We start from the raw sequence: 27949 nt of genomic DNA on the forward strand, positions 1-27949 counted from the left end.
TTTTTTTTTTTTTTTTAACATTTTTCTTTAACAAGTGTTGTAAGACAAAACTGATGAGAGCAGTTGGTAAATTGCACCTAGGGAGAAATTATTCCCCAAGTTGACTTTTATATCAGTCTGGAGAGGCACTGTTAGAGATGCTAATGTGTCAAAGATGTGTTGGTCTTGTTCTCATCCCCGTGGTGCAGGACCTTGTCTTCCTTTGCAGACTTGTGAGGCATGGCCACAACGTGTATTCTTCACATTTAGGACTCAATGGTTAGCTAGAAAAAATATGGCTCCTTTTTATATTTATTATTATTATTTATTAATCTATTTCATTTTTGCTTTTTTGAGACAGGTATTTTCTGTGTAGACCAGGGTAGATTTAAACTTAGAAACCCAACTGCCTCAGTCTCCAGGTGCTAAAATAAAAGGTGTGTGCCGCCACGCCTGTCATGGCTCTTCTTGATTTATCTATGTATGAGAAAACACAGTGATGATACTAAGTACTACTGTTTATAGGAAACTAGAACTTCGCATTTACTCTGGGTTATTTTGTCAAAGGCTTATTGAGCACTCACAGGGTGGAATCCCTGTCCCTTGGAGCATCTACTCTCCTCCCCCCTCTTCCCACCTCCTCTTCTGATTCTTTTGTGTTTCCAAGTTAGAGCTTGGAATTGGTTAAGTCTTGGGCATGGTAGGCAAGTACTGTGTCACTGAACCACCCTGGACTCAGCTCTGCAGTGTCTGTTCTGTGGCATCCACCTCACTCGATCCTCACATCCTGCAGTTATCAGAAACTGTGGCTCAGAGGTAAACCCTCACTCCATTGTAGGTAGTAAGTGGTAGAACCGGGATTCAGATCCAGGCAAGCAGCTAGATGTGATGCCACACGTCTGTATTCCAGCATGCAGGAGGCAGAGCTGTGAAGTTCAAAGCCATCCTAGACTATAGAAGAAACCCTGACTCAAGAAACCAACAGGGCTGGAGAGATGGCTCAGCAGCTAAGAGCACTGACTGCTCTTCCAGAGGTCCTGAGTTCAAATCCCAGCAACCACATGTTGGCTCACAACCATCTGTAGTGGGATCTAATGCCCTCTTCTGGTGTGTCTGAAGATAGCGACAGTGTATCCATATAAATAAAATAAATAAATCTTTAAAAAAAAAGAAAAAGAAAAAAAGAAACCAACAAAAGAAAGGAAAAGGAAAAATTTAAAAGCTGGATATTCTAGCTTATACCTGTATTTCCATCACATAGGCAGGATATTCAGTTTAAAACCTTCCTCTGCTACATATTGAGTACCAGACTAGCTTGGGCTGTATGAAACCCTTTCTCCAAACAACAACAATAACAACAACAAAGAGAAGAAAAAATACCCAGAAACAAATCAGGCCATGAATTCCCAAGGCCTTTCCCCCAAACATTAAGCTATGGGTGAGCTCACCACCAGGTGGCTGGTTTGCTTCTAACTGCCCTCATTAGGAAATCAGCACAGAAATCATTCATTTTGGACCTGTTGTAAAATCTGGATAAAATAGATGGACCAGAAAGAGCAAATAGTGGGCTGGAGAGATGGCTCAGTGGTTAAGAGCACTGACTGCTCTTCTGAAGGTCCTGAGTTCAAATCCCAGCAACCATATGGTGGCTCACAACCATCTGTAATGAGATCTGATGCCCTTTTATGAAATGTCTGAAGGTATCTTCAGTGTACTTACATATAATAAATAAACAAATCTTTTAAAAAATAAATAAATAAAATATAAAGAAGAAAGAGCAAATAGCTAGCCATATTCAGAGGCCAAGATGAAAAACAACTTAAGTATTCTCTTGTGTAGTTTTCCTTCCTCACATATCAAGACTGGCTTTTGCTTTTTTTTTTTTTTCTGGAATGACAACAAAAGGTTTTGGTTTTTTTTTTTCCTGTTCTGGAAACCAGCACAAAACCGGAACCAGATACCTTGACTTCCAGTTGCTACATAGCACTTCCTCATTTTAAATACAATACTAGGATCTAGGTAGGCATGGTGGTGCTGGTCTGTAATCATGTAACTGACAAAAACGTGGTAGCAGGATCAAGGGCTCAAGGCCTGTCTGTGTTCTGTGAGACACCATCTCAAACAACAGCATGCCCGGACCCAGCAGCACATAAATTGTGGGAAGCAGTGTGTCATGTGTCTGATACATAGAAAAAAAAAACCTTTGTGAAGAATATTTTCCCCATTATGAATCATTAACATTCATAGGCACATTTAGCATTTTCTCTGAAATTTTAACTTACTTGTTTTTAGACAAAAGAAAACAGTATTTTTATTTATTTATTTATTTTAAAATTTCAAGACTGGGTCTCTCTGTGTAGCCCTGACCATCCTGGAACTCTGTAGACCAGGCTGGCCTAGAACTACACAGATGCCTCTGCTTCCCTAGTGCTGGGACTAAAGGCCTGTGCCACCATTGCCGGCAAGAAAAATGATCTTTATAATAAATACCCTGCATCCTCCCCATCCCGTCTGTAAGATGGAGCACCTTGACCTCCCACATACTTCTCCTGGACTGTCACAACTGGAGTCTAGCCTGCTGTGCAAAGAAGACCGGAACTGACCTTGCAGCTCGTGGCCTTCTGAGTGCTCTACCCACGGTCACCACAGCAGTGCTGGCCAACATCTCTTTACCACTGTCTTACTAGAAGCATTCAAGTGATATCGAGTTGCTCTTACTGTGATGCCTTCAGCAGCCGGGTGCATACCTAAAATCTGTCACCACCCACCCTTCTTCTACCAGGCTGGACAGCTAAAATGTCCCCATGTGCCAGTTCTCTCTGTTCTAGGTCAGTTCTGACCTCTAGAAAATTCTTTCAAGATGGACTAAATTTCCTTGTCTGGTCTGATAGCCTCTAGGCACATTGCTGTTGGATGTTGGAACGTAGCTAATACTGTTAAGAAGCTGTGTTCTATTTTTGTTAAATGTCACTGCAGTGACAAGTAGTGCAGCTCTAGAGCTTCTGGTGCACTCTTGCTTTTCTTTTTTCTTTTTTTTCTGATTTAGAGTGCTCTTGGGGATTTTGAGATAAGATCTTATTTAGTATCCCTGGCTGGCCCTGAACTCACTATGTAGGCAATCTTCCTGCTTCGAGCCTCCAAGTGCTGGAATTTTCAGCATATGCTGCCACTTCTGACCCTTGGAGTACTCTCTCTATTCTTCCTGGGTATTTGCTAGTCGTCCATCAGATTCCAGCTTGCTACCTGAGGGAGACTTTTCCTGACTCACTAGAAATGAAGACATTTCCTGTTGTTTCTGTCTCATGGCTCTGCTACTTCCCTTATAATTTTAATCACAACAAGATTGTACTAATTGATAATTGGTAGTACTTACTTACCAAGTACAATCCCAGCACTTGGAAGGATAAGACAGGTGGATAAGGTGAAGGCAGAGTCTGGCCTACCGGGACTGGACTTGATTTGCCATCATCAGTGAAGTCAGTACTTCACTTAGTAGAAGTTCAGTAAATTTATAAAATTTATAAGAACATGCCCAAACATTTCTGCTTTCCAAAGTACCACAGTTCTTGGGGAAAGGTGTGCAAGGTCACAGTCAACGGTTCAAAGACTGCCTTTGGAAAGTCCTAGGTCTTATTGTGCCTGTCACTTTTCTGGTGACATAATACTTACTTTAGAGAGTGTTTCTTACTTTATCTATCATGTATAATCTAAGTTCTCCAAAGATCTGTATCTGTATGTCAAAACAGCACAGAATCTAACACATAATAGTTGCTTAAATGCTGACTGACCATACTTTGAAAGCTGAAATATTGTTATTTATGATGATAAAGTGAAGTTCTTACTGCAGAGGCAACTACGAATAAAAATTATTTCAATTTTAATTAGGATAACAGATTTCCTCTCCTAAAGTTTACTAAAGTTGCAGAAATGACCAGACAAAAATTCAAGAATGGATGCAGTTCTGAAAGGAAGGCCAACATGTGTCTCATCATTTATTAAACACTGTCTTTGTTCTTTTTTAAATTTAATTTTATTTATAATTCATTTTTTTACATTCCACATTCCATTCCCTGCTCCTCCCCATCTACCCTCAATTGTCCCACATCCCACACCTCCTCCCCATCTACACTCAACTGTCCCACATCCCACGCCTCCTCCCCACCCCACCCCCATCTTAGTTCTTTTTAAATTGCATATAATTCTCTTCCTGTATCTGAAAAGATTGTTTTCCCAGAACTTTCTTCGTATTTCTGGGAGATGGGAAATAACAGTAATGGAGGACAGGTACCACAGTAAAAGTCTGTGACGTGTAATTCTGCACTAATAGGTGGATTCTGAAGAGCCAGTCTTTGAGGCTGTTATCAACTGGGTGAAGCATGCCAAGAAGGAGCGAGAAGAGTCTTTACCTGACCTCTTACAGTATGTTCGGATGCCCCTGCTGACGCCCAGGTACATTACAGATGTAATCGATGCTGAGGTAAGTCACATAAGGCACTTGGCATCCAGAAACTACACTAATTCCACAGCCTAGTTACTCAAAACCAGCAGCTTTAATACAGGCAGAGTCACCTGGCTCCCTTCAGCAGGAATGGTGGAATGATAAAGCTGGGAAAGTTCTAGGCATAAGAAAGTTTATTGCTTGGCAAGTCACGCCTCTGTCACAAATGAAAATCCATAATTAATTTAATTTTGCGCTGTTTTTTTGTTTTATGTGCCTCTTACGTTTTATAAATAACTGTGTACTGAAAAGCACAAAACAAAACAAAACAAAACAAAACAAAACAAAAAACTGTGTACTGACTGGGCAGTGGTGGCGCATGCCTTTAATCCCAGCCAGATTTCTGAGTTCGAGGCCAGCCTGGTCTACAGAGTGAGTTCCAGGACAGCCAGGGCTATATAGAGAAACCCTGTCTTGAAAAAAACCAAAACCAGGGGCTGGTGAGATGGCTCAGTGGGTAAGAGCACCCGACTGCTCTTCTGAAGGTCCGGGGTTCAAATCCCAGCAACCACATGGTGGCTCACAACCATCCTTAACAAGATCTGACTCCCTCTTCTGGAGGGTCTTAAGACAGCTACAGTGTACTTACATATAATAAATAAATCTTTAAAAAAAAAACAAAATAACAAAAAAACAAAAAAACCAAACCAAACCAACCAACCAAACAAACAAAAGAACCTGTGTACTGGTCTCTCTTAAACATGAATTGTTATAAATTGCTCTGTAAAAAAAAAAAAAAAAAAGAAGACAAAAGTTGCTTTATTTGTCAGACCCTCATGGTTTTACTTCTAGTAAGTCTGATTTACTTAGTTTGATGCAGTTGAGCTTTCTATTGGTTTATAAAAGTATTTCTCTAACTTAAGCTGCAGCAATGTTTCGTAACTCATACACACTCACACACACACACACACACACACACACACACACACACACAGTGTTCTGTGGACTGTTGTCCTAGTTTGCTTTCTGTTTGCTGTGGTAATAGCAGCGGGGGGGGGGGGGCAGGGTTTATTTCTTGCATGTTACAGTCGTCCATCATGAAAGGAAGCAAGGGGCAGGGGTTCAGAGCAGGAGCCTGGAGGCAGGAGCTATAGCAGAGACCATGAAGGAACACTGCTTACTGGCTTGCTTCCATTGGCTTGCTTAGCTTGCTTTCAGATACAGCTAGGGACTACCACCTGTTCAGGAGTGGTGCCTCCCACATCGGTCACTAATCAGAAATGCCTTTCCCTTCTCCTCCAATCCAATCCAAGGAGGCAGTTCCTCAATTGACAAGTGTACTTTGACAAGCACTCATCTATAACATTTAGGTGAAGCCCTGTAACTTCTTGGCCAGGACTTGACTATTTTAAAAGTTAACCATAAAAATAGTTTCTTACTCACTTTACAAAATTTGCTTGGTCTGTTGTTGTAAGGTCCTCTCTTGATAGAGGTAGGCAGGCATATCAAGGGTTCAAGGTCAGCCTAGGTTACCTGAGACTCTTTCTCAAACAAGTAAACAAGTATTGAGACATCCCCCCCAAAAAATTAAGAAAAAAATTCAGGCTAATTAATGCCACATCTCAAACTCATTTTCCCCTTCTTCCTTAAGACCTCTATGTGTTATTTTTCTTGTTGCTGTGATAAAATACCCACAAAAGCAACTTAAGGTAGAAAGGGTTTATATTGATTCACAGTTAAAATTTATAGTTCATCCTGAAGAAGGCATGGCAGAAAAAAAACCATGAAGCTGTGGGTCACACTGTACCACAGTCATGACACAGACAAGTAAAAGCTGGCGCACAGCTGAATTTCTCCTTTTTGTTAGGTTCGGGTCCCTAACCAATGGTATAGTGTGGCCTGCATTAAGGATAGGTCTTACCACTAGAGCTAAACCTTTCAGAAACCCCCTGGTATGTTTCCCCAATCGATCGAGTTGATAGTGAGGCTCAGCCTTCACTCCCTTCTGAATCAGTCTTTACGTTATGTTTTAGTACAGAGACCCGGGGCTAGAATCAGGAGGCTGAAATCCTGAATCAAACATTGTTGTGAGAACCTTGGGGAAATGACCTCAGGTTTTCTCCTTTGTGAAGCAGCACTTACATTACTCACCTCATACATGGTTGACAATGTGCAAAAGCATTAGAGATAGCTCTATGTAACAGGAGTTGCTACTGTTCTATATTTTCTTTTGAATGCATACTGAAAACTTCTTGGAGTCAAACTAATAAACTAGAGCTTTATATGAGTTGACAATTCCACAGGAAACAGATGATACAGTTCTACGGAAGGTTCTCCCTCTCTCTCCCTCTCTCCTTCTCTACACACACACACACACACACACACACACACACACACACACACACACACAGTTTACAAAGTTACATTTGGAGAAACAGTAAGACAGTGGAGACTGCAGATCTAGAACACCCAAGCTGCGCTCAGTCTAGCTAGGCTAAGAAGTGGGTATCAGAGCCTGAGAGAGCCTTGAGAGGAGCCTGCCCTTCAGCAAAGCTCATCCCAGCTAGGAGCCATGTAGAGACCTTACTGGTGCAGTTTATAGGGACCATTTTTTCTGAACTAGAGAGCAAAGGACAGAGTGGAGGTAGATGCTAATACAGAGATCTATTTCCTGTGTAGGTGGATGTGTATATGTTGGTGCTGTTCCTCAGACCATCCAGCTTGGTTTTGAAATACAGTCTCTGATTGATTGGCCCAGAGTTTCTGATTGGGCTGGGGCATTACAAGTATAGGTTACCATGTCTAGCTTTTTATGTGGTTTCATGTGACAGGACTTGGGTCATCATGTTTACATGGCAAGGACTTTACCAATTTTGGGGGAATTGTTTCAGAGAAGACATTTTTCCAAGAGCGATAGTGTGTCTTGTCTTTTTGAGACAGTGTCTCCCCCTAGATCATCCTGGCCTAGAAGTCAGTCTGTAGCCCTGAGTTGGCTTGAAGTCTCAGAAATCCTTTTATCTCCGCCTGCCAAGTACTGGAGTTGCAGATGTGAAACCAGCATGCTCAGCTCCCTTCACATTCGTACTAATCCTTCCGTGCTTTTATCTGCATACATAAATTGTTTGTTTATATGTATCATTGTGTTATTGCAGTATTAGAAATGGCCGGCTCCCTTCTCTCTTGTCTTTTAGCCTTTCATCCGCTGTAGTTTGCAGTGCAGGGATCTAGTGGATGAAGCAAAGAAGTTTCACCTGAGACCTGAGCTTCGGAGTCAGATGCAAGGGCCCAGGACAAGAGCCCGGCTAGGTAAGCTGTGTTCCTGGAAAGTGAGGGGTGTCTTTGAACTCTTTTTCAGTTGGTAGGATATAGTTGGAAGTGACATCTGTGATGCTTACAGGAGACTTGTTTTAGTCCTGCTTTTAATCTCTTTAGACAAGTAGCTGCCATTTTAAGCTTTTATTTCCTGTTGTTTGAGAATATCCTGGCACATAATTATTGGAGATTAAGTTAGATAAAGTAGAGAGAAAAAGATTTTACAAATTATCATATATTATATAACATTAATATTTCTATTTCAGTATTTAAATAAAGGGCTTGGAGCTAGGGATGTAGCTCAGTTGTTAGAGTGCTTTCCTAGCCCTGAGTTCAATCTCCAGCACAGCATAGATGGGGTCTGATGCCTATAATCAGGAAGTAGAGGCAGGAAGATTAAATTCATCCTTGGGCACATAAAAAGTTAGAAGCCGGGCTGGAGAGATGGCTTAGCGGTTAAGAGCATTGACTGTTCTTCCAGAGGCCCTGAGTTCAATTCCCAGCAACCACGTGGTNGCTCACAACCATCTGTAATAGGATCTGATGCCCTCTTCTGGTATGTCTGAAGACAGCATCAGTGTTCCCACATACATGAAATAAATTAATCATAAAAAAAAAAAAAAAAAAAGTTAGAAGCCAGTGTGATAGACTGTCTCAAACAAAGAAAGTCCTAAAACTACAAGGCTTTTGACAGTCATGTATCGTAGGTAAAATCCTGACCTGTGAGACGAGAGTTGTGGTACAGATTTCTGGCTTACTACTTACCTTAGACAGGAAGTTTATTATGTCTGCGTCAGATGCTTTATCTGTGAACTGGGAATCAACATAACATCCAGCTCTAAGAAAGTTATGACAATTAAATGAAGAAATCTAGGAAATGGCTAGGAATAGTTACTGTCACGTAAATGCTACTTATGTTAGCAAATAGACAGAGGTTCAAATCAAAGCCCTCCCAGTGGCTAATTAGTGATAATGATTTATCTGATCTTAACTGGATATGGTGGCACAGAGCACTAATCCCAGCACTCAGGAGGTCTAGTCAGGTTGATCTCTGTGAGTTCAAGGCCAGCCTGGTCCAGATAGTAAGTTTCAGAGCATCCAGGGCTAAATAGTAGACCCTGTCTCCAATACATACATACATACATACATACATACATACATACATACATACATACAATAAAAAACTTTTTGAAAACACACACTTATTTGATCCTATGCTTTTACCCCTAAAATGAGGCTTAGTTTCTTCTGAGTGGGTTGTTGGGATGATTGAATTGGAACGTAGATAAGATACCTAGCTGGCACAGTGTAAATACTTAGCTATTTTTATTTTATCTTGGTCCCTATTACTTCTCTGTCAGAAGAGCCTTCCTGCTACTCTGTAAAACTATTTTGAAGATTATCATTTATTCTGTATATATGAGGTGGCACTTCATTTACTTCTATTTTTTTTTAAGAATTTATTTTTTATTTTATGTGTTTGAGTGTTTGCTACTTGCGTGTCTGTGTACCGCATATGTGCAGTGCCCACAGAGGTCAGAATCTGACACCAGATCCCCTGGAACTAGAGTTCCAGATTATTAGGAGCCACCATGTGGTTTCTAGGAAGAGATTCTTAGCCATGGAACCATCTCATCAGCCCCTAGTGTTTTATCATCTCCTTTTTTTATTTTTTATTTTAGAATTAATGTATATTACAATATTGACAATCAAGTTGTCTATTAATAGAAGAGTAAGCTTTTTCTTGTTTTGTTTTTGAGATCTCTTTTATTCTGTGTATTTGTGTTTATATGAATTTCTGAGGGGACCAGATCTCCTGGAGTGGAGTTATAGGCTGTTATGAGCCACCTGGGTGCTAGGAACCAGACCTCCTCTGCAAAAAACAGTGTGAGCTTTTAAACGTTGAACCATCTCTGTGGCCCCCCTTTGCTGTTGTTTTTAATTAAATTCTTCCCATTTTAAATATTTTTACTTTGTTTTATAATATGTGTTTTGCCTGCATGCAGGATGTATGTACACCATGGAGGCCAGAAGAGGATGTCAGATTCCCCTAGAACTGGAGTTGCAAACAATTGTGAGCCACCAAATGTGTGCTGGGAATCAAACTTCTTTCCCCTGGAAGAGCAACCAGTGCTCTGAACCACTGAGCAGTCTCTCCAGTCCTGCCCACCTCCTTTGCTTTTTAGTGTCACCCATAGTGTATGTTTAATATTAAAATATATAGAAGCAAAAAATTAAAAATCATCCCAAATTCTACCACACAGAAATATATTTAGAGAAAGAGGAGAGGTAGAAAAAAGACTTGGAGCTTGAGAGATGGTTTAGGGGTTGAGAGCACTGACTGCTCTCGCACCCACATCAGGAGATTCGCTAAAGTCTGTAACTCAGGGTATTCTCAGATGCTTTTCTGGCCTCCAAAGACACCTGCACAGTTGTACATTTAAACTCATGCAGAAACACATGCATAAATTAAAAACACACACACAAAAACTGTTAGGAAAGGTATTCCTGCAGTAGGACAAAATGTGATCTGAATATCATGTACTATATACAGAAATATAGATCAACACATATAGATTAAGGAATAAATAAAGTGTGAAAACAGAAATTACAGGAAAATACTTGCATAATTTCCAGATCAGTTTCACTTTTTGTTTGATTTGGTTTAGGGAATTTGTTTTATTTATTTATTTATTTATTTATTTATTTATTTATTTATTTATTTATTTATTTATTGAGGCAGGGTCTCTTTGTATAGCCCTGGCTGTCATGGAACTCACTTTGTAGACCAGGCTGACCTCGAACTCAGAAATCCGCCTGCCTCTGCCTCCCAAGTGCGGGATTAAAGGCATGCGCCACCACAGCACAGCTTATTTTGTTATTTTTTAACTAGGCTTTTACACTGTGGTCCAGGCTAGCTTCAAATTCATTGTGTAAACCAGGCTGACTTTGAACCCAAATGACCTGGTCTTGATCTTCTAAATTCCAGAATTATAGTCATGAGTTATCACACCCATTTTCTTTTTTTAATTATAATATATGGTAACCATTTTCTTACCATACAAATATTAAACATGTTCATATTGCTGAGCCAAGGTGAAATCATATAAACCATGTACTACCTTTATCCTAAGTGTCTTGGTGGAGTGGTGTAGGAGTATAATCACCAGTGTATTCAGTATATAAGACTGAGTATGTTGACCAAAAATTGTTGATATTTCCAAAAACATGGTATACAACTCAAGTTCCTCCTGTACAGGAGTGAATGACTTAAGTAGATTACAGCACAGTTATACCATGGGTGGCATGGCACCAAGTGAGACATCGAGTCGTGTGTGCACAGCTGGGGCTTTTCTTCCTTTTTCCTTTCTTTACTATGTATTGAGCACAGTGGTGGGAGGAGGTTGGGACTCCAGTAAGCTAGAGTGCTAGCCATGTAAACCCATGAAGTCCTAAAGTAGGTAGGCATGGTGATAAATCACATCTGGCTAAAACATGTTAAATGTTCCACAGTAAAATTCCTTGAGAGGCAGAAGCAAAAGAATGGTGAGTTTGAGGCTAGCCTGGACTACATGGCAAAACTGTCTCAACACAAAGCAAATGTGACTCATATTGACCTCTCTGCCCAAATTCTACTGTGAACTTTAGTATTTATGGAACAATTTTGTGTTGATAGGCAGTTGTCATTTTTCTGGGGTTTATAACAAAACCTGTTTCCTGCCTACTGCTGTTTACAAGCTGCTGAACAAAGTCCCAGCCCCCCAAAAAAAAAGTGGATGCTTTTTGTTCTTTGATTGGTTTTCTTTAGTTTTGAGACAGGCCAGGCTAGCCTCGATGTAGTTTGTTTGTTGATATTTTTAAATATGGGAATTACATAATGTAACAAATAATGGCTGAAAAAAATCAATGGAAAATTTACTGTATTTTTCTGATCATATCCCTATCGTGTCATTTAGCATGTTCTAGCCAGATGTGATCTGGTACATGCTAAAGTGGGAGAACACTTGAGTTCAGGAATTGGAAACACAAGAGGAACCTGTTCTTAAAGAATTGAAAGGGATGGGGGTGAAGGGGAGCAAAAGAGAAATCTTGCCTGTCAGATCTGCTACTCGACTGTGTTGTATCTGTCTTGTCAGATACACAGTGCTGCACTTGCTCTTTCAGTCCAATCACCTGAGACACTGGCACCAGAGGTTGCAGTGAATTGTCTGACCAGTGCACCGCCAGATTATTCTCCCCAGGAGTTATCAGAGTAGATGTCCAGGAGAACTCTGCCAAGGTTTTGCCCTGTGAAGAGAGCCAAGGCCAGAAATGAGACTCTAGGGAAGGGAAAATTCGATATACAGGCTGTTACTTTCTGTAAGAAAATAAAGGGCTGACTTTGTTCTCTTTAACGTTTCTTTTGTGTGTTGGGGGTGCACATGTGGACAGTCGGTGGGAGTCAGTTCTCCCTTTCTACAGTGGAGGTTCTGGGGATTGAGGGTTAGCTGCCGATGATCTTACCAATGAAGCGGTCTTGGGGGCCTGGGACTTTCTTTTACAGTGATGAGTGCATCTCAGAGATTCAGACTCTGAAAAGTTATAGCCTCAGAAAAAAGGTAGCTTCCTGCAACAGGGGAGGCTGCTCAGCAGCAACATGAGAAACTGTGCTTGGTTCACAGCATGCATCAGGCATGGCAACGCTCACCGTGAGCCCAGTGCTGCAGAGGTGCAGAGGAAGGCCCTGAGTCTGCTGGTGACTCTGTTCAGCCTAATTGCAGAGCTCCACAGTTCAGTAGACATTGTCTCAAAAAACAAGGCAGAGGGCAATACAGAACCAGACACACAGAGGGGAGCACAGAGAATACAAGGCAGAGTCAGCATCTACACATACACAAAATACACATTCAAACCCATGCACACAGACATTCTCAAACACATGGAAACGCAAAATAAAATATGCATAGATACCTTGCTATTATACAGCTTTATTTTAGATTCTCAGGCAAATACAAAAACAACCTAGATGTGCCTGGTGGCACAGGCTTGTAAGCCTGTGCCAGGGATTGAGACAAGGCCTGCAAGTTCAAGGCCTGCCTGGCTATACAGAGTGAGTTCAAAACCAGCCTGAGCCAGTAAGTAAGACCCAGTCTGGAAATAAAAAGTTTTAAATGTGATGTAGGAGTGGTTACAGGTAGTGATAGAACACTGAGGCCCTTGATCTAGTACCTAGTGCCTCCAAAAGACAACAGTTTCCTGTTTGAAACTTTCTACTTATATTTTCCTGTAATCAGTCACCTAGCCAGGGTGAAGTAACCTTCCTTTTCCTGCCTTTGTCCTTAGGAGCCAATGAGGTGCTTCTGGTGGTTGGGGGCTTCGGAAGCCAGCAGTCTCCTATTGATGTGGTAGAGAAGTATGACCCCAAGACACAGGAGTGGAGCTTTTTGCCAGTAAGTCGTGGTGGAACCATTTCCAGCAGAGTTAAAATGTCATTGGTTCCTGACACTAGCTCATAAATGACCAGCTTTGAGAGTAGAAAAGCTTCAGGATAGCAGAATGCATGTCCCTTTCAGCCATGCTGTATGGGTTGTTTTGTGTGTGTGTCTACACATGTGGCATGTCTGTGTCCTACCATGTGTGTGGAGGTCAGAGAATAATTTTCTTTTCTTTTCTTTTCTTTTCTTTTCTTTTCTTTTCTTTTCTTTTCTTTTCTTTTCTTAAGATTTATTTATTTTATGTATGTGAGTACACTGNAGCTGTACAGAGGGTTGTGAGCCTTCATGTGGTTGTTGGGAATTGAATTTTAGGACCTCTGCTTGCTCTAATCAACTCCGCTCACTAAGTCCCTGCTCAGTCTGGCCCAAAGATTTATTATTATGCATAAGTACACTATAGCTGTCTTCAGACACCCCAAAAGAGGGCATCAGGTCTTATTACAGGTGATTGTGAGCCACCATGTGGTTGTTGGGATTTGAACTCAGGACCTTCGGAAGAGCAGGTACTTTTCTTATGGAAAGATATTCAGTCTCTTAGTCCAGTGCTTAGAGAAGACAGTAGAAAGCCATGATGTCTTTTGTAAACTTCACAATGAAGCAGAAACATTTCACTCTATAGGCAGTCACCGTCTAGCCCCTTAAGGATGAACCCTGGAGGGGGGTTCCGATGGCAGGGAAGAAGATTAAACTAGGAAGGGTATGGAAGGAGAGGTGGGGCTAGAATGTGCCCATCTGAATGGTATTACTCCTCTTCTCTCCCAAATCCACAGAGTATCACTCGAAAGAGACGGTATGTGGCCTCAGTTTCCTTACATGATCGGATCTATGTAATTGGTGGCTATGATGGCCGTTCCCGCCTCAGTTCGGTAGAATGTCTCGACTATACATCAGACGAAGATGGAGTGTGGTACTCTGTGGCCCCTATGAATGTGCGGCGAGGCCTTGCTGGAGCTACCACACTGGGAGGTAGGTTTGATAACAAACCATGTTTCATGTAGCTCTTCTACTGTTTTGTAGGAACATAATTAAATGTCTCATTTCAAAGGCTCATTCTTGCTTTTAGAAATGTCTTTGTTAGCAGAAACTATTCATTATTTGTAGACATTTCAATTCTGACTACAGAACTGGTAATTCATGTTCCATTGTGCTGTGTGGTAGTAGGCACTGATGATGTGTTATAAACTCCACGTGGACAGTCCAAATGCCTTTAGTATTCCTCTTTTGTTGTTGCTTGTCTTTCAATACAGGGTTTGTCTATGTAGCCATGGTTGCCCTTAAATTCCCTTTGTAGACTAGACTGGCCTTGAACTCAAGATCCACCTTCCTGTGCCTCTGGAGTGCTGAGATTTAAAGTGTGCACTACCACCACCCAGCTCTTTTCTTTTTTTTTTTAAACAATTTTTATTTTCTTGAGATGTAGTTTTCTAGATTTCCCTGTGTAACTCACCCTTGCCTCAAACTTAGGCTTACAGGCTTGGACTTACAGGCTTGGGCTTTAAATGCTTGTTGCTTGTACTGCCTTTCTTCCTTCTGAGACTCATGTGACTTACCATTTAAGGGGGAAATGCTCAGAGTACAAAATATACATTACAAGAATGTGCTTATGTAGTATTATACATTACCATATACAATTAATATACACAGTGGGAAATTTAAGAATAATAAAAATCAACTTGAAGAAATATAATAATTTGTTTGCTTGGGATAAGTTCTGAAATAGCTTAACTTAGTCTGTAGCCAGGAATGGCCTTGAACTCCTGAACCTCCTTCTGAGCCTCCCAAGTGTTGTAATTACATTCATGTGTGCAGTCCCTTTTCCCCCATCTTAACAATGGGTAATTTGTAGAGATAAAAGTTGTTAGAGATTTTTCATTCTTAATTTAACAGTCTATAATTTGTTCACTGTGAGCAGATATGATTTATGTCTCTGGAGGCTTTGATGGAAGTAGGCGTCATACAAGTATGGAGCGGTATGACCCAAACATCGATCAGTGGAGTATGCTGGGAGATATGCAGACAGCTCGAGAGGGCGCAGGACTAGTAGTGGCCAGCGGAATAATCTACTGTCTAGGTATGAGCCTGGGATGGGGTTGGAGAGAGCTTAGTGGTTACAGACTCTGGAGGGAAGAATTAAGTGCATATACTTGCATCAGCAAAAGCTCTGACTCATTTCCATATATTGTCCATGAATAGGACTATATTTTTCTTGTAAGCAATATGTAGGATGTTGCAATTCTCTGACCTGGACCTCTGGAAAAAATAGAACTGAAAGAATCAGTTGAATTACTCACAGAAGGCCAACTAAAATGAGCCTCAGAATCTAACTTTCTTTCTCTTTGGAATGTTCTCCACTTTGTCTTTCAGGAGGTTATGATGGCTTGAATATATTAAATTCAGTTGAGAAATATGATCCCCATACAGGACACTGGACTAACGTTACGCCTATGGCCACCAAGCGGTCTGGTAAGACCAAACCTATGAAGTGATGGTGTAATTGCTGGGTGTGGTATTAGTAGGACAGAACTGTAGCTGTTTTTTTCTTTTTCTTTTTTTTTTTTTTTTTTGGTTTGGTTTTTCGAGACAGGGTTTCTCTGTGTAGCTTTGGCTATCCTTGAACTCACTTTGTAGACCAGGCTGNCCTCGAACTCAGAAATCCACCTGCCTCTGCCTCCCAAGTTCCGGGATTAAAGGTGTGTACTGACAAACCTGGCTGGACTTTGTTTTAGGGTCCTACTATGCATTCCTGGTCAGTGTACAAGTTGCTATGAGGTAATCCTCCTGCTTCTGGCTTCAAGTTATACCACTACGTTGGTGATTTTTTTTTTTTAATCTAAGATCTTTCTGTATATAGTATATAACTCACATTAACTTTAGACTCCAAGTAATCCCAGGATTGCACACATGTGTCATATACCTGATAATAAATGGCAATAAGTATTACATAAAATTTTTAATGCCTAAAATATTTTTTTTTAATTCTGAGTACTGCATACAGGGCTTTTCCCAATAACAGTTGAGAACTCTTAGTTGAATAGGCTGCGATGTAACAAGGAGCAAACACAGTGCTGTTCCGGCTAACTGCCTCTGGACAGAGATCACAGCAGAGCCATGCCCATTGTTCCTCTCATTGTCTCTAACACGTTTCCTCCTGCTTTTTGTTTAGCCAACTGAAAAGAGATAGACTGTGAGTTGGTGAAAGCACAGATGAGGCCCACGTCAGTCTTCTGCTAGAATTTCAGGTCCTAACCTAAGGGCTGACCAATGCACGCACTGACATTTACTCTATTATACTCTTCTAGTGCTTTAACATGTCTGCATCCCTCATCTCCACAATGCAGCCATTAGCGACTGTGTTTGTTACTGAGTTCAGATGCACTGCCATTCATGTGCTAATGCTCTCTTTTCCCCAGGTGCTGGAGTAGCCCTACTGAATGACCATATTTATGTGGTGGGGGGGTTTGATGGTACAGCCCACCTTTCTTCTGTTGAAGCTTATAACATTCGCACTGATTCCTGGACAACTGTCACAAGTATGACCACGCCACGATGCTATGTAGGGGCCACAGTGCTTCGAGGGAGACTCTATGCAATTGCAGGGTAAGGATTTTGAAAGTGGGCTAGAATCATGTATCCAAGGCAGAAATCCATTTGGGATGGAGGTGAAAAGTGTGTTGTGGGGAACAACCACTGGGGTTTTTCATTCCCATCCCAGTGCAGGGAGTGGGCCCTTGCACATGTAGACAAGTGGTAGGACTTGTATGTAAAGGGATGAAGACCTCATTTCTTTCTTTGTTTTTCCCATCAGATACGATGGGAATTCTCTGCTGAGCAGCATTGAGTGTTATGACCCTATCATCGACAGCTGGGAAGTAGTGGCCTCCATGGGAACCCAGCGTTGTGATGCTGGTGTGTGTGTTCTCCGAGAAAAGTAACTTATTTTAACACCAGCTGGAGCCAGTGACTACTCCAAGGGACAGTTTGTGGGAGAATCAAGGATCCTTTCCAGAATGTTTATTTCTCACTGGTGCACAGGGTGATTACAGGCACCAGTGCTGTGATGATTGTACTTACTTGATGCACACTCTCCTTCGCACTGGTAATCTTGCTCAGAAGCATGGGGAACAGGTACTCAAGGGAAGAAAATGCATGTTTGGATGTGGGAAGCCAGATCATGGCTCTGTGGTCTGAGGAGCACTTTCTTACTGTTTCTAACTTACCATGTGCTTGGGAGGATGTATGTGTGTATGTTTGTATGGATGTATGTTGTGCCTCATATATTGCAGAGAATTAAGGTGAGTATGGCCTGCTAGATGTGGGCAGTGTCTTTCCTAAGTGATTGGAAGGATATCAGTTTATATAAGCTTGGTAAAATGAAAGTCTTTTTTCCTTCTCAGAAGCAGAAATATCTTTTCTAAATATAGAGGTAGCTCAAGGCACCACAGTTCCTTGCTGTAGGAAAACAAGAGATCACTGTTAAAATTTGAGAGGCCAAGAAGGAAGATTCATGCTGTCCTCACTTAGGAAGGCATGGTTGGTACAGAGATTTGAATAAGTGGCTGAAGCTGAATGGGATGTGGGTGAACCCAGAAGATCACTGAAGTGTAAACTGGAAGGCTGGAAAAGACATATTATTTGATTTCACAGTCTTTCTAATGTAAAATGTTGTACCATCTTGGCACTGGAGTCTTGAGAGATTAACAGTGGAAAAGGTTAGAATAAGAGATGCTGTAAATGTGCAGAGTTCAATATACCTGTGGTAAACTAGAAATATCTGTGATTTTACAATTGTCTTAGTCCCTGCCAGGGCTCCTATAGCAGTGGCAGTATTGGTCTTTAAATGGGTGTAAAGACCATCTTCCTGGTGAATCAAGTACTACCATGTTACTACACCTCCACACTATTTATTTGGGGATGGGTGGGGTGACTGCAGCCTAGTAGTTCAGGTACATGATTACTGCCCTGTTGTCTAGGGCACACTTCCACTAAGGAGTGCTTAATGCTGCTGTGTGTGGTACATTCAGTTTCCTTCCTGCTTTATCTTCTGTACCTGTCTTTGCAGTGTGTTTTATTCATCCTGAACCAAAAGAATCAAGGACAATTGAAAATCTTTTATTAGTTTCTATACCTCTATATAGAATGGCAGTCTAGGCACCTGTGTCGTGGTGAAACTCTTGAGTTCCTGGTATAGCAAATAGGAGAATGTGGCAGCCTAAACTGGGCTACACTTTCCTTTTGCTCTGGAATCCCACTTTTCCTCTTTCCTTGAATTGTGTTTGCTGACAGAGTTAATTTCCTTTGTATTTTTTTAAGAAAACATTAAAAATGGACTGTCTCAAATGGCTTTAAGAGAATTTGTGGGGGGCTGGTGAGATGGCTCAGTGGGTAAGAGCACCCCACTGCTCTTTCAAAGGTGCAGAGTTCAAATCCCAGCAACCACATGGTGGCTTACAACCATCCTTAACAAGATCTGACTCCCTCTTCTGGGGCGTCTGAGAACAGCTACAGTGTACTTACATATAATAAATAAATAAATTTAAAAATAAAAAGAGAGAGAGAGAATTTGTGGGTAGTGCTGCCTTCAGCAGACATGTTGAAGGACATCTAAGCTCAAGGTCTCTCATCTAACCTGTTTACCTTATGCCTGCCAACAAGCTCAGCTGCTTCTCTGGAAGCATCAGTAAAAGGTTTGCCCAAATTTGTTGGATTTATTGTGCTTTCACACTGTGAATCTTCATGAAAAAAATGCACGAGCACGTGAGGTGGGCATGGTGGTGCACGCCTTTAATCCCAGCACTCAGGAGGCAGAGGCAGGCAGATCTGAGTTCGAGGCCAGCCTGGTCTACAGAGTGAGCTCCAGGACAGCCAGGACTACACAGAGAAACCCTGACTCGAAAAACAAAGAGCAAAACAAAAAGTTAAAGACACAGCCTTGAGCAATTTTAGCACACATGAATTTTAGGGTTTTTGTCACTCTAGTAGACTTATGTGTTTGCTTCAGTTAATGGCATGTGGTCATACAAATAGCTGTGTACAAGGCTTGCCACACAACTGAGTTCTGGCTGTCCTGAAAACTTGATATGTAGACCAGGCTGGCATTGATCCACCTGCCTCTGCCTGCCCAGTGCTAGTATTAAAGGTGTGCTCCACCATACCCAGCTAAACCCACAAGTCTCTCTCGGTCTCAGAGCCAAGAGAAAGCAGGACAAGAGGATAAAGCTATGTCTTTAGTAGATGTATTGTGCCTGCTTATTGAACCGCAGCCTGTGAAATGTGATTCATTTACCTTAGAGGACCAGGGAAGGTTGGTGGGTAGGAGAAGAAACAAAAGAGAAAGGACTGATAAGTGGCTTTCAGGCATCAGGGCTGATTTCTGAATTTTGGGCCATGTTCACAGTTCATGTACTGAAACCACCACTGAACAGTTACAGAAAACCAGAATGTAAAATTGATTGATTCTTTTTAAATTTGCACAGCTTTACATGAAAAAAATAATGTTCATGAACAGAATTCCATTCATTTGCTCTTTCCTCTTTAAAAAAAAGTATGTGACTATGTTGCAGGAAATATTAAAAAATGAAGCAGCATGTTCCTGCGCCTGTGCCTCTTCCCCAGTGGCCTGACTGGCCACACACTGGAGGGCAATGGTTGACCTGTTGTTATCTCATGAAGACTCTTTGACTCAGGTCTCCAAAATCTCTCCACCCAGCTCACTAGGTTCCCACTGGCAGGTCACTACCATGCCAACCCTGTGCTTCAAATCCCCTACGGCCTTTGTGGTGCACCCCAGGCAAACCCATGATTAGCCACCATACCTTTCTCTCTTGAACCCAGATGAGCCGCCCTCTGAACAAACTTAGTTCAGAAAAAATGATAATTCAATCACTGGGCGCAACAACTAAAATCCTAACCTTGTAAGCCTTATTAAATCTAAATCCTCTGGTGGCGAATCCTGACACATCCTCCATTAAAACTGGAAGACACTTGTAGCTGCGTCTTGTCCTCATACTATCCCCATCCAAAAAAGCCTAACTCTCCTGCTTCCTCTCTTCCTCTGTCCAACCCAGAAGGAAGTCCCACCTACTCGCCCAGTGACTGGCTCCTTTATTCATTAGGAGCCACCTGAGTACACGACTCATTTGCAGCCCTTCTCAGAAGAGTGGAATTAGTGTCAAAATACAAGCAACCTCAGGGCTATCCACAGCATGAATGTGTATGTGTATTTCTATGTAACCTGTACACCCAGTTGTAGGGCCTTTGGAGGCCAGAAGGCCTCCAGAGCCTCTGACTCTGGAGTTTGTTTGTGCCTTTGGAAGGGCAGTGTCTGCTCTTAACTACTGAGCTGTCTTTTAGCATCCCCCCCCCCCCATGTAGTAGAGGCAGAGGGTAGTCTCAGGTATTGTCCTTAGGTACTATCCACCTCGTTTTTTTCTTGTTTTAACTTAGTATGGGGGTAGCTATGTGTGTGTAGTCAGGACAATTCAGTAGAGTCAACTCTCAGACTTTTATGCGGGTTCCAGGGATCTGACTGCAGTTGCCAGGTTTGCGTATGCCATTGAGTCCCCAAATTTTCTAAATTTTGTCTCTGCCCATCACTAGGATTACAAGCTAGTGCCACCATGCCTGAATTGTTCTCATGTTTGTAAAGCAAGCTGTTCACAGAACTCAGGATCAGTTTCCTAGCCCTAGGAAACTTTATTTGTATGATCATCATCTGGGTTCTACACAGTTCTGTCATAGTTCAATCCATTCCCTTATGAGGTAAGTAAGGTAAATGATGTCCTTAACCTTTACACTTTTTTTTTTTTTTTTGGTTTTTTGAGAAAGGGTTTCTCTGTGTAGCCCTGGCTGTCCTGGAACTCACTCTGTAGGCTAGGCTGGCCTCGAACTCAGAAATCCGCCTGCCTCTGCCTCTGCCTTCCAAGTGCTGGGATTAAAGGCTGAGCCACCACTGTCCAGCTTTAAATTTGATCCTTTTCTAGTGTACTGTACCCTGTGTCTGAAATCTTGCATTCCTGACAACCAAATGGTTAATTAAAATGATACCTACGGGGCCTGGAGAGATGGGTAGTGGTTGAGGGTCAGTTGTTGACTGTTCTTTTAGAGGATCTGGGCTTGGTTCATAAGTAAACAAACGGTGGGTGAGCAGTGGTTGTGCATGCCTTTAATCCCAGCTGAGGTGGCCAGATCTGTCTGAGTTTGAGAACAACCAGGGCTACACAGAGCAACCCTGCCTTGAAAAACAAATACAGAGATAAAAGACCTAACATCCTTGACAGAGCTGTTTCCTAATCCATTTCTGAAATTGGCCTATTATATTTGAGTCTATGACCTTCTCAGGTTACTATTCTCACATATGCAATGTCCATCATCATGTAATGTGGTACTAATAGGGGAGCAAGACTGCATTCTGGGACAGTAAGGTGGCTTAATTCCCTCGTTCTGGTGTCCTATACACATTGCAAACCTTAGCCGCCTTCGTGCATTATGCCGGAAGGCAAACCCTCTAAGGAAATGACTACGTTTTCAAAATTACTATAAGCAACGCTTTGCTACCTAATAAATGGCCACTATTAGTCTAGGCTTAATATTATCACACTTTTCGCAACACTAAATGGACATACTTTATACATTATACATACTTCTTACATAGGAAGCAATTGTTTTGTAGCTAAATCTTGCTGAGGTGTGGCCTGGCCCGAATTATCGCCATCTACTCATGAGGCAATGGAAATATCCCAAGAGTTAGTGGTAAGGCTAGCCATGGTGATTTGCTTAGGCCAATATTAAGGGATCCTGGGTGACCAGGTATAGTAAAAAAAGGATTGTCACAAGTAACTCTGACACTTCCATCCGGCAATAGTGAAAGACGCCTGCGCAATAGAGTCCAGACGCCTGCGCAGAGGTCCAGCGAGAGGCACGGGCGCCCCGCCCCCACGGAGCCGCGCCAGCGTAGTTCCGGGTGAGCCAGCTCAGATCGCGCGTGCGCCGTTGTGGCTGATGCTGTGGCGGCGCGGCGATGGAACCCTGCGAGCTGCAGAACGAGCTAGTGTCAGCCGAGGGCCGGAACCGGAAGGCGGTGCTGTGCCAGCGTTGTGGCTCTCGGGTGCTGCAGCCAGGGACTGCTCTTTTCTCTCGCCGGCAGGTAGGAAAGTGCTTGATGCTGCTTAGAGTCGCGCTATCCTGAGCGACCGAGCGACTCCAGGCTGGTCCTGGTTCCCAGGTTTCCGGAGACCGCGCCCTTCCTCGCGCGTCTTAGCCCGGCCCCGCGTCGTAAAGTCCCGCCCAGTGGCTCGGTTGGCGACCGGGACCCGGGTGTCCAGGCGCGGTTGCCTGGTCCCCTAAGCTCTTCTCTCTCGCAGAGTCCTCCCTCAGAGGGTGTCCTAGGCGGCCCACCCTCCCCCACGCCTTGGGTACCCTGCGCGAGCTAAGGGACGAACCCCAGCCCCCTGCTTCCTGGAGCTCTAGCTAACCTGCTGTACCCCGCAGGTGTTTCTCCAGCCACCACTCGGTGTCGCCCCAGACACCTAAGAATCCCTGGATTCCCTTCCCACCATAGTTTTCACCCATCTTTCACTCCCTACCTACTTCCTGTCTCATTTGCTGCTCCACAGAGGAGCTCCAGCATCAAGTTTGGTGGAGAGAATTCACACCGAGTGACCGCTAGTACCCAACTTTCCTAAGCCCCGCGAGATAGTTCCCAGGACGAGGCATTTCGAGTAGATTTCGAAGGTTAACCGTTCTTTTCGTGCAGTTAGGACCTTTTCATGTAGGATTGTGTGTGCATATGAAAGGTTTATAAAGTTAAATTAAAGTGAAAGAAAGCACACTCCTCGTGAGAAGAGGTAATCTGGAATCTGAATCCTAAGGGTCCCCACCCTCACCCCCGCGCGCGCGTGTGTGTGTGTGTGTGTGTAAAAGTTGTTTGTTTGTTTGACAGGGTCTCCCTATTTAGCCTTGGTTGGCTTGGAACTTGCTCTGTAGACCAAGCTGGCCTCCAACTTAAGAGGTCCACCTGTCTGGCCCTGATTCCCCCCTGCTGAGGATTAAAGGAATGAACCACTTACAGTAGGGTTTTAAAATAACTGTCTTAAACCACCATCACCCCAAAGAGAAAATTGAAAGAAAAAAAAAGTTTCTGAACCCTTTTTTTAAAAGTGTAACATACCATCTTGTTGGATAGTACAAACTAAATCGCTTTCAGACCCTCATTACAAATGGTTTGTAAGGAGGTGGTAGACCACTGTTCTTTCAAGTGGTGGAGAGTCACACACAGCAGTGTCTGATCCAAGAGCAGAAACGTTTTTGTAAAGAAGGGAAGAGTTAGTGTGGCCCTCAGTCCGCGTGTTCTGATGTCCTTGTCTGTAGAGTGGGTGGAAGTCCCTGTTTTAATCAGAATTACACGGACAGGAAGTAGCATTCTCCACTTGTTTTGTAAAGTTGGCCTTGCAGAGGGCTGGAACTGAGCCAGGGAATTGGATCCTAACCTGAGCACTTATTAACACTGAAAAAGCTGTTGAACCTCTAAGACCTTTCGCTTGCTCATTCTGACCAAGTTGATGAGTATGGAGATTTGTGTGAAAACTTTGAGCACTGTGCCTCCTATAATGGGACAGTTCTTGTCCTCGAATGGCAGCTTGCCTGCTTGTGTAAACTGACAGAAACTTAAATGTTCCTGAATGGTATTCGGTGGCCTGCGCCTATAATCTTAGCACTTAGGGCTACCCAGTGAGATCAGAGCTAAAAAAGGGTACATAATGAGACCCTGTCTGTGAACTGAGTAACTCTTTTTTTAAAAAGCAAGATGTTTCTTTTGTTGTTGTTGTTGTTTTTGTTTTTTGTTTTTTTTTTCGAGACAGGGTTTCTCTGTGTAGCCCTGGCTGTCCTGGAACTCACTTTGTAGACCAGGCTGGCCTTGAACTCAGAAATCCGCCTGCCTCTGCCTCCCGAGTGCTGGGATTAAAGGCGTGCGCCACCACACCCGGCTCAAGGTGTTTCTTAAAAGAAATTTTGTAGTAGTCAGGTGTGATGGTGCACACCTTTAATCCCAGCACTCTGGGGGGGGGGGGAGGCAGAGCCCCCCCCCCCCCCAAGTGAGTTAGAGGCCATCCTGGTCGACATAGTAAGTTCCAGGACAGCCAAGACTATTACACTGAGACATACTTATCTCAAAAGACCAAAAAGAAGAAGAAGAAGAAGAAGAAAAAAGATAGTTTATAGTTACAGTTTTTGTTTCATGTGTTTTAAATTGATGTTTTATAGGCGGGAACCTGTAAGCAAATTAACCTGTATATTACATACCATGTTTTGTTTCTCAACAGAGTACCTTTACAGAAAACAAACCATTTGGAACACACTTTTTAAACTGAATCCCTATAAAGTGTTAACATGGCTCTTTACTTGTTCCCTGGACTGTTGAGAAATCACTGAGGCCAGTAGAGGCAAGCTGATGCTCCGCCCTCTTAGGGATGATCTTCCAAGAGGCAGGAGGAAAATGTCTGAGCAGTCTGGTTCTCTCTGTAGACTGTCCTCAATATAGGAAAAAAATTAAAAACAAAGAGAAAATGCCCTTCCAGGCCTAGAGAGTTGGCTCAGTGGTTAAGTGAGCTGGCTGTTCTTGAAGTGCATGTCAGGTGTCTCACAGTTCTTTGTTGCTCCAGTTAGTTGGATCCAGGGGGTACAGCATCTTTTTCTACCCTCTGCAGGTACCAGACATGGGTATGATACATGCAGGCAAAGTGCTCATAAAGTAAAAAAATAAATAAACCTTTAAGATTATAAAACCAGTTCTTGCCAGGTGATGGTGGCTCACGCCTTTAATCCCAGCACTTGGGAGTCAAAGGCAGTCAGATTTCTGAGTTCAAGGCCAGCCTGGTCTACAGAGTGAGTTCCAGGACAGCCAGAGCTATACAGAGAAACCCTGTCTCAAAAAAACCAAAATAAAAAATAAAAAGCAGTTCTTTCATCTCTTAAGAGAACTTGGAGAGAGACAGGGCATGAGGAGGTCTCAGAGGTGGCCCATAGCATTTTCACCTGTAAGGTAGTGTAGTCTCCGCATGGCAAAGCTCTGAAAACCATCCCAGCATCAACGTGATGCAGGGCCCAGTGATAACTCTGCCATGCATTTCATAGTCTAAGGCAGTATGTTTTCCAACTGGGAGTAAGTTTTTCCGCCAAAGGGAAAAGTCTAGAGACAAACATAGATATTTTTCATGGTAAGAATTGGAAGGGGGGCTGGTGAGATGGCTTAGTGGTTAAGAGTACTGCTCTTCCGAAGGTCCTGAGTTCAAATCCCAGCAACCACATGGCGGCTCACAACCATCCATAATGAAATCTGATGCCCTCTTCTGGAGTGTCTGAAGACAGCTACAGTGTATTTACATAGAATAAATAAATAAATCTTAAAAAAAAAAAAAAAAGAATTGGGAAGGGGTAGGCTGCTGCCTTGCATCATGTGATGCTACCCCTCAGAGCTAAGAATTCTTTGGCTCAAATTTTCAGAAAGTCTAAGGTCCAGAAACCCTAGACCCTACATTGCAAATATCTGGCACCTCTCCCACCTCAGTTGGCCTCCTCTTGGTACCTTTTGCTACTTACACCACTAGACTGAGGGCCTGTGTCCTATCCATGTGTGTATCTTCTATACCCAGGCTGTGTACACAGTGAAAACTTAGGAAATAATTTGGTCTTCTTTTTTTGTTTTGTTTTTTTTGTTTTTGGTTTTTCGAGACAGGGTTTCTCCGTGTAGTCCTGGCTGTCCTGGAACTCACTTTGTAGACCAGGCTGGCCTCNAACTCAGAAATCCGCCTGCCTCTGCCTCCCGAGTGCTGGGATTAAAGGCGTGTGCTACCACGCCCGGCTTAATTTGGTCTTCTTAAAAGCTATTAGTCTGGGGTGAATAATGGATTATTATTGATATACTGGATCAGAATTTTATGGTTTTATCCCCCCCCCCTTTTAAAGTCAGAGTCTTATAAAGTCATGCCAGCCTTGCGTTCTCTGTGCAACTGAGGATGGTCTTGAACTTAACAATCCTTCTGACTTACAAGCATGGACCACTTTCCTGGCTATTGCACTTATGATAGACTTTATGCCTGCTTGACAAAAACTCTGCCAATTGAGCCACATCCCCAGCCCTGGTTCAGTATTTTGATTGGCACCTTTACTCCTGTTTGCAGCATGCAGTCTGTGTTGTTATTTTAGTCATAGAATTCGTTCCCTATAGAAAATACTCATACCATACTCACTCTCAGGACCAATTTCTGTCCTACTTCATTTCCTATGATTTGATAAAGACTGGACAAGAAGCGCTTGGAGAGGAAAGGGTTTTCGTTTGGTTACCTGTCCTGATTATAGTTCATTAATTGAGGGAAGCCAAGTCAAAAACTCAAGCAGAGTAGGGACCCGAAACAGACCATGGAGCAATAGTGCTTGCTAGCTAGCTCTCAGCACTCCTACTCCCCAAGCTCCTACAGAACAGCCCTCTATGCTCTGAGCACTCAGTGGCTTTCCCAACCCAACACTCCAAACACTTCCACGGTCCTCCCCAAAACGTGTTGATCACAGCAAGCCCACCCTCTGCTACTGACTTATGTCTTAGTTTGATTTCTGTGACTGTGGTAAACACAGCCTAAAGCCTTAGGAGGGAAATGTTCATTGTATCTTAGAGTTTATAGTCCATTAGGAGGGGAAGTCATGGCAGGAGCCAAGAGGCAGGACCCTGGAGGTGAGGCTATAAAGGAGAGCTGCTCTGCAGGACCCTGGAGGTGAGGCTGTAGAGGAGAGCTGTTCTGGTTGTCCCCCATTGTTGGCTCAGCCTGCTTTTTATACAGTCCAGGACCATCTCCCTAGGGGGACACTCCTTACAGTGGCCTCCCACATAAATGACCCATCAAGAAGAATCCCCCCCCCCCCCGGGCTGGAGAGATGGCTCAGTGGTTAAGAGCACCGACTGCTCTCCCAGAGGACCTGAGTTCAATTCCCAGCAACCACATGGTGGGTCACAGCCATCCGTAATGGGATCTGATGCCCTCTTCTGGTGTGTCTGAAGAGAGCAATGTGTACTCATATACATAAAATAAATAAATAAATCTTAAAAAAGAAGAAGAAGAAGAAGAAGAAGAAGAAGAAGAAGAAGAAGAAGAAGAAGAAGAAGAAAGAAAGAAAGAATAATAATAATAAGAAGAAGAAGAATGCCCCACGATTTACCTGCAGGCCAATCTGATTGAGACATTTTCTCAAAGTTCCCTGTTCCAGGTGACTCTAGCTTATGTCAGGTTGACAAAAACACCCAGCACACTTTGGACCAGGACTGTTTCAGGATTCAGGGATGGGATTTTGGAGGTGGGATGGAGGAACTTTTTGCAATTATACAGTGAAGTATTTTAGGCTTGAGAGAGAGATCTAAACATGGGATTCTTTTGTTTCATTTCCACCTTTCCACATAAACTGAAGACGAGTTGATGTATTTTTGGTGAGCCTTTATTTTGCTTAGCTACCATTCCATGACATCGAGTATAGAGTTTTTTGCTCGTGTCACAGCAGGGCTCTTAAAACTCTCAAACACTGGGGTATTTCAGGCTGGATTTGGGAACTGAGGAATTCAGACTTTTCACAATCTTTTAAATGTTCTTTTTTTTTTTTTTTAAAGATTTATTTAAGCCGGGCGTGGTGGCGCATGCCTTTAATCCCAGCACTCGGGAGGCAGAGGCAGGTGGATTTCTGAGTTCGAGGCCGGCCTGGTCTACAA

The 27949-nt window shown here is 42.8% G+C and overlaps 2 protein-coding genes and 1 non-coding gene across 4 annotated transcripts in view; all 3 read left to right on the forward strand.

Annotated features, from left to right (window-relative positions):
- The window catches only part of Klhl12 (kelch like family member 12), a 31932-nt gene extending 13388 nt beyond the window's left edge, over positions 1-18544 (forward strand). For both annotated transcript variants that reach the window (XM_021197595.2, XM_029539114.1), the window contains exons 5-12: positions 4307-4456; positions 7609-7723; positions 13052-13158; positions 13974-14169; positions 15116-15274; positions 15568-15666; positions 16614-16800; positions 17009-18544. In XM_021197595.2, the coding sequence (XP_021053254.1) occupies positions 4307-4456; positions 7609-7723; positions 13052-13158; positions 13974-14169; positions 15116-15274; positions 15568-15666; positions 16614-16800; positions 17009-17135 (1140 nt within the window). In that variant the 3' untranslated portion in view covers positions 17136-18544. The remainder of the gene's footprint in view (positions 1-4306; positions 4457-7608; positions 7724-13051; positions 13159-13973; positions 14170-15115; positions 15275-15567; positions 15667-16613; positions 16801-17008) is intronic.
- Positions 18545-22118: 3574 nt separating this feature from the next.
- The window catches only part of Rabif (RAB interacting factor), a 13588-nt gene continuing 7757 nt past the window's right edge, over positions 22119-27949 (forward strand). The window contains exon 1 of the mRNA XM_021198768.2: positions 22119-22345. Coding sequence (XP_021054427.1) covers positions 22220-22345 — 126 coding nt within the window. The 5' untranslated portion in view covers positions 22119-22219. The remainder of the gene's footprint in view (positions 22346-27949) is intronic.
- Positions 24681-24741, forward strand: LOC115064186. Its single transcript, XR_003844019.1, has one exon. It is a non-coding gene; the product is annotated as a small nucleolar RNA SNORD19 (small nucleolar RNA).

The sequence above is a fragment of the Mus pahari genome, chromosome 5, assembly GCF_900095145.1.
Source record: "Mus pahari chromosome 5, PAHARI_EIJ_v1.1, whole genome shotgun sequence".
Taxonomy (NCBI): domain Eukaryota; kingdom Metazoa; phylum Chordata; class Mammalia; order Rodentia; family Muridae; genus Mus; species Mus pahari.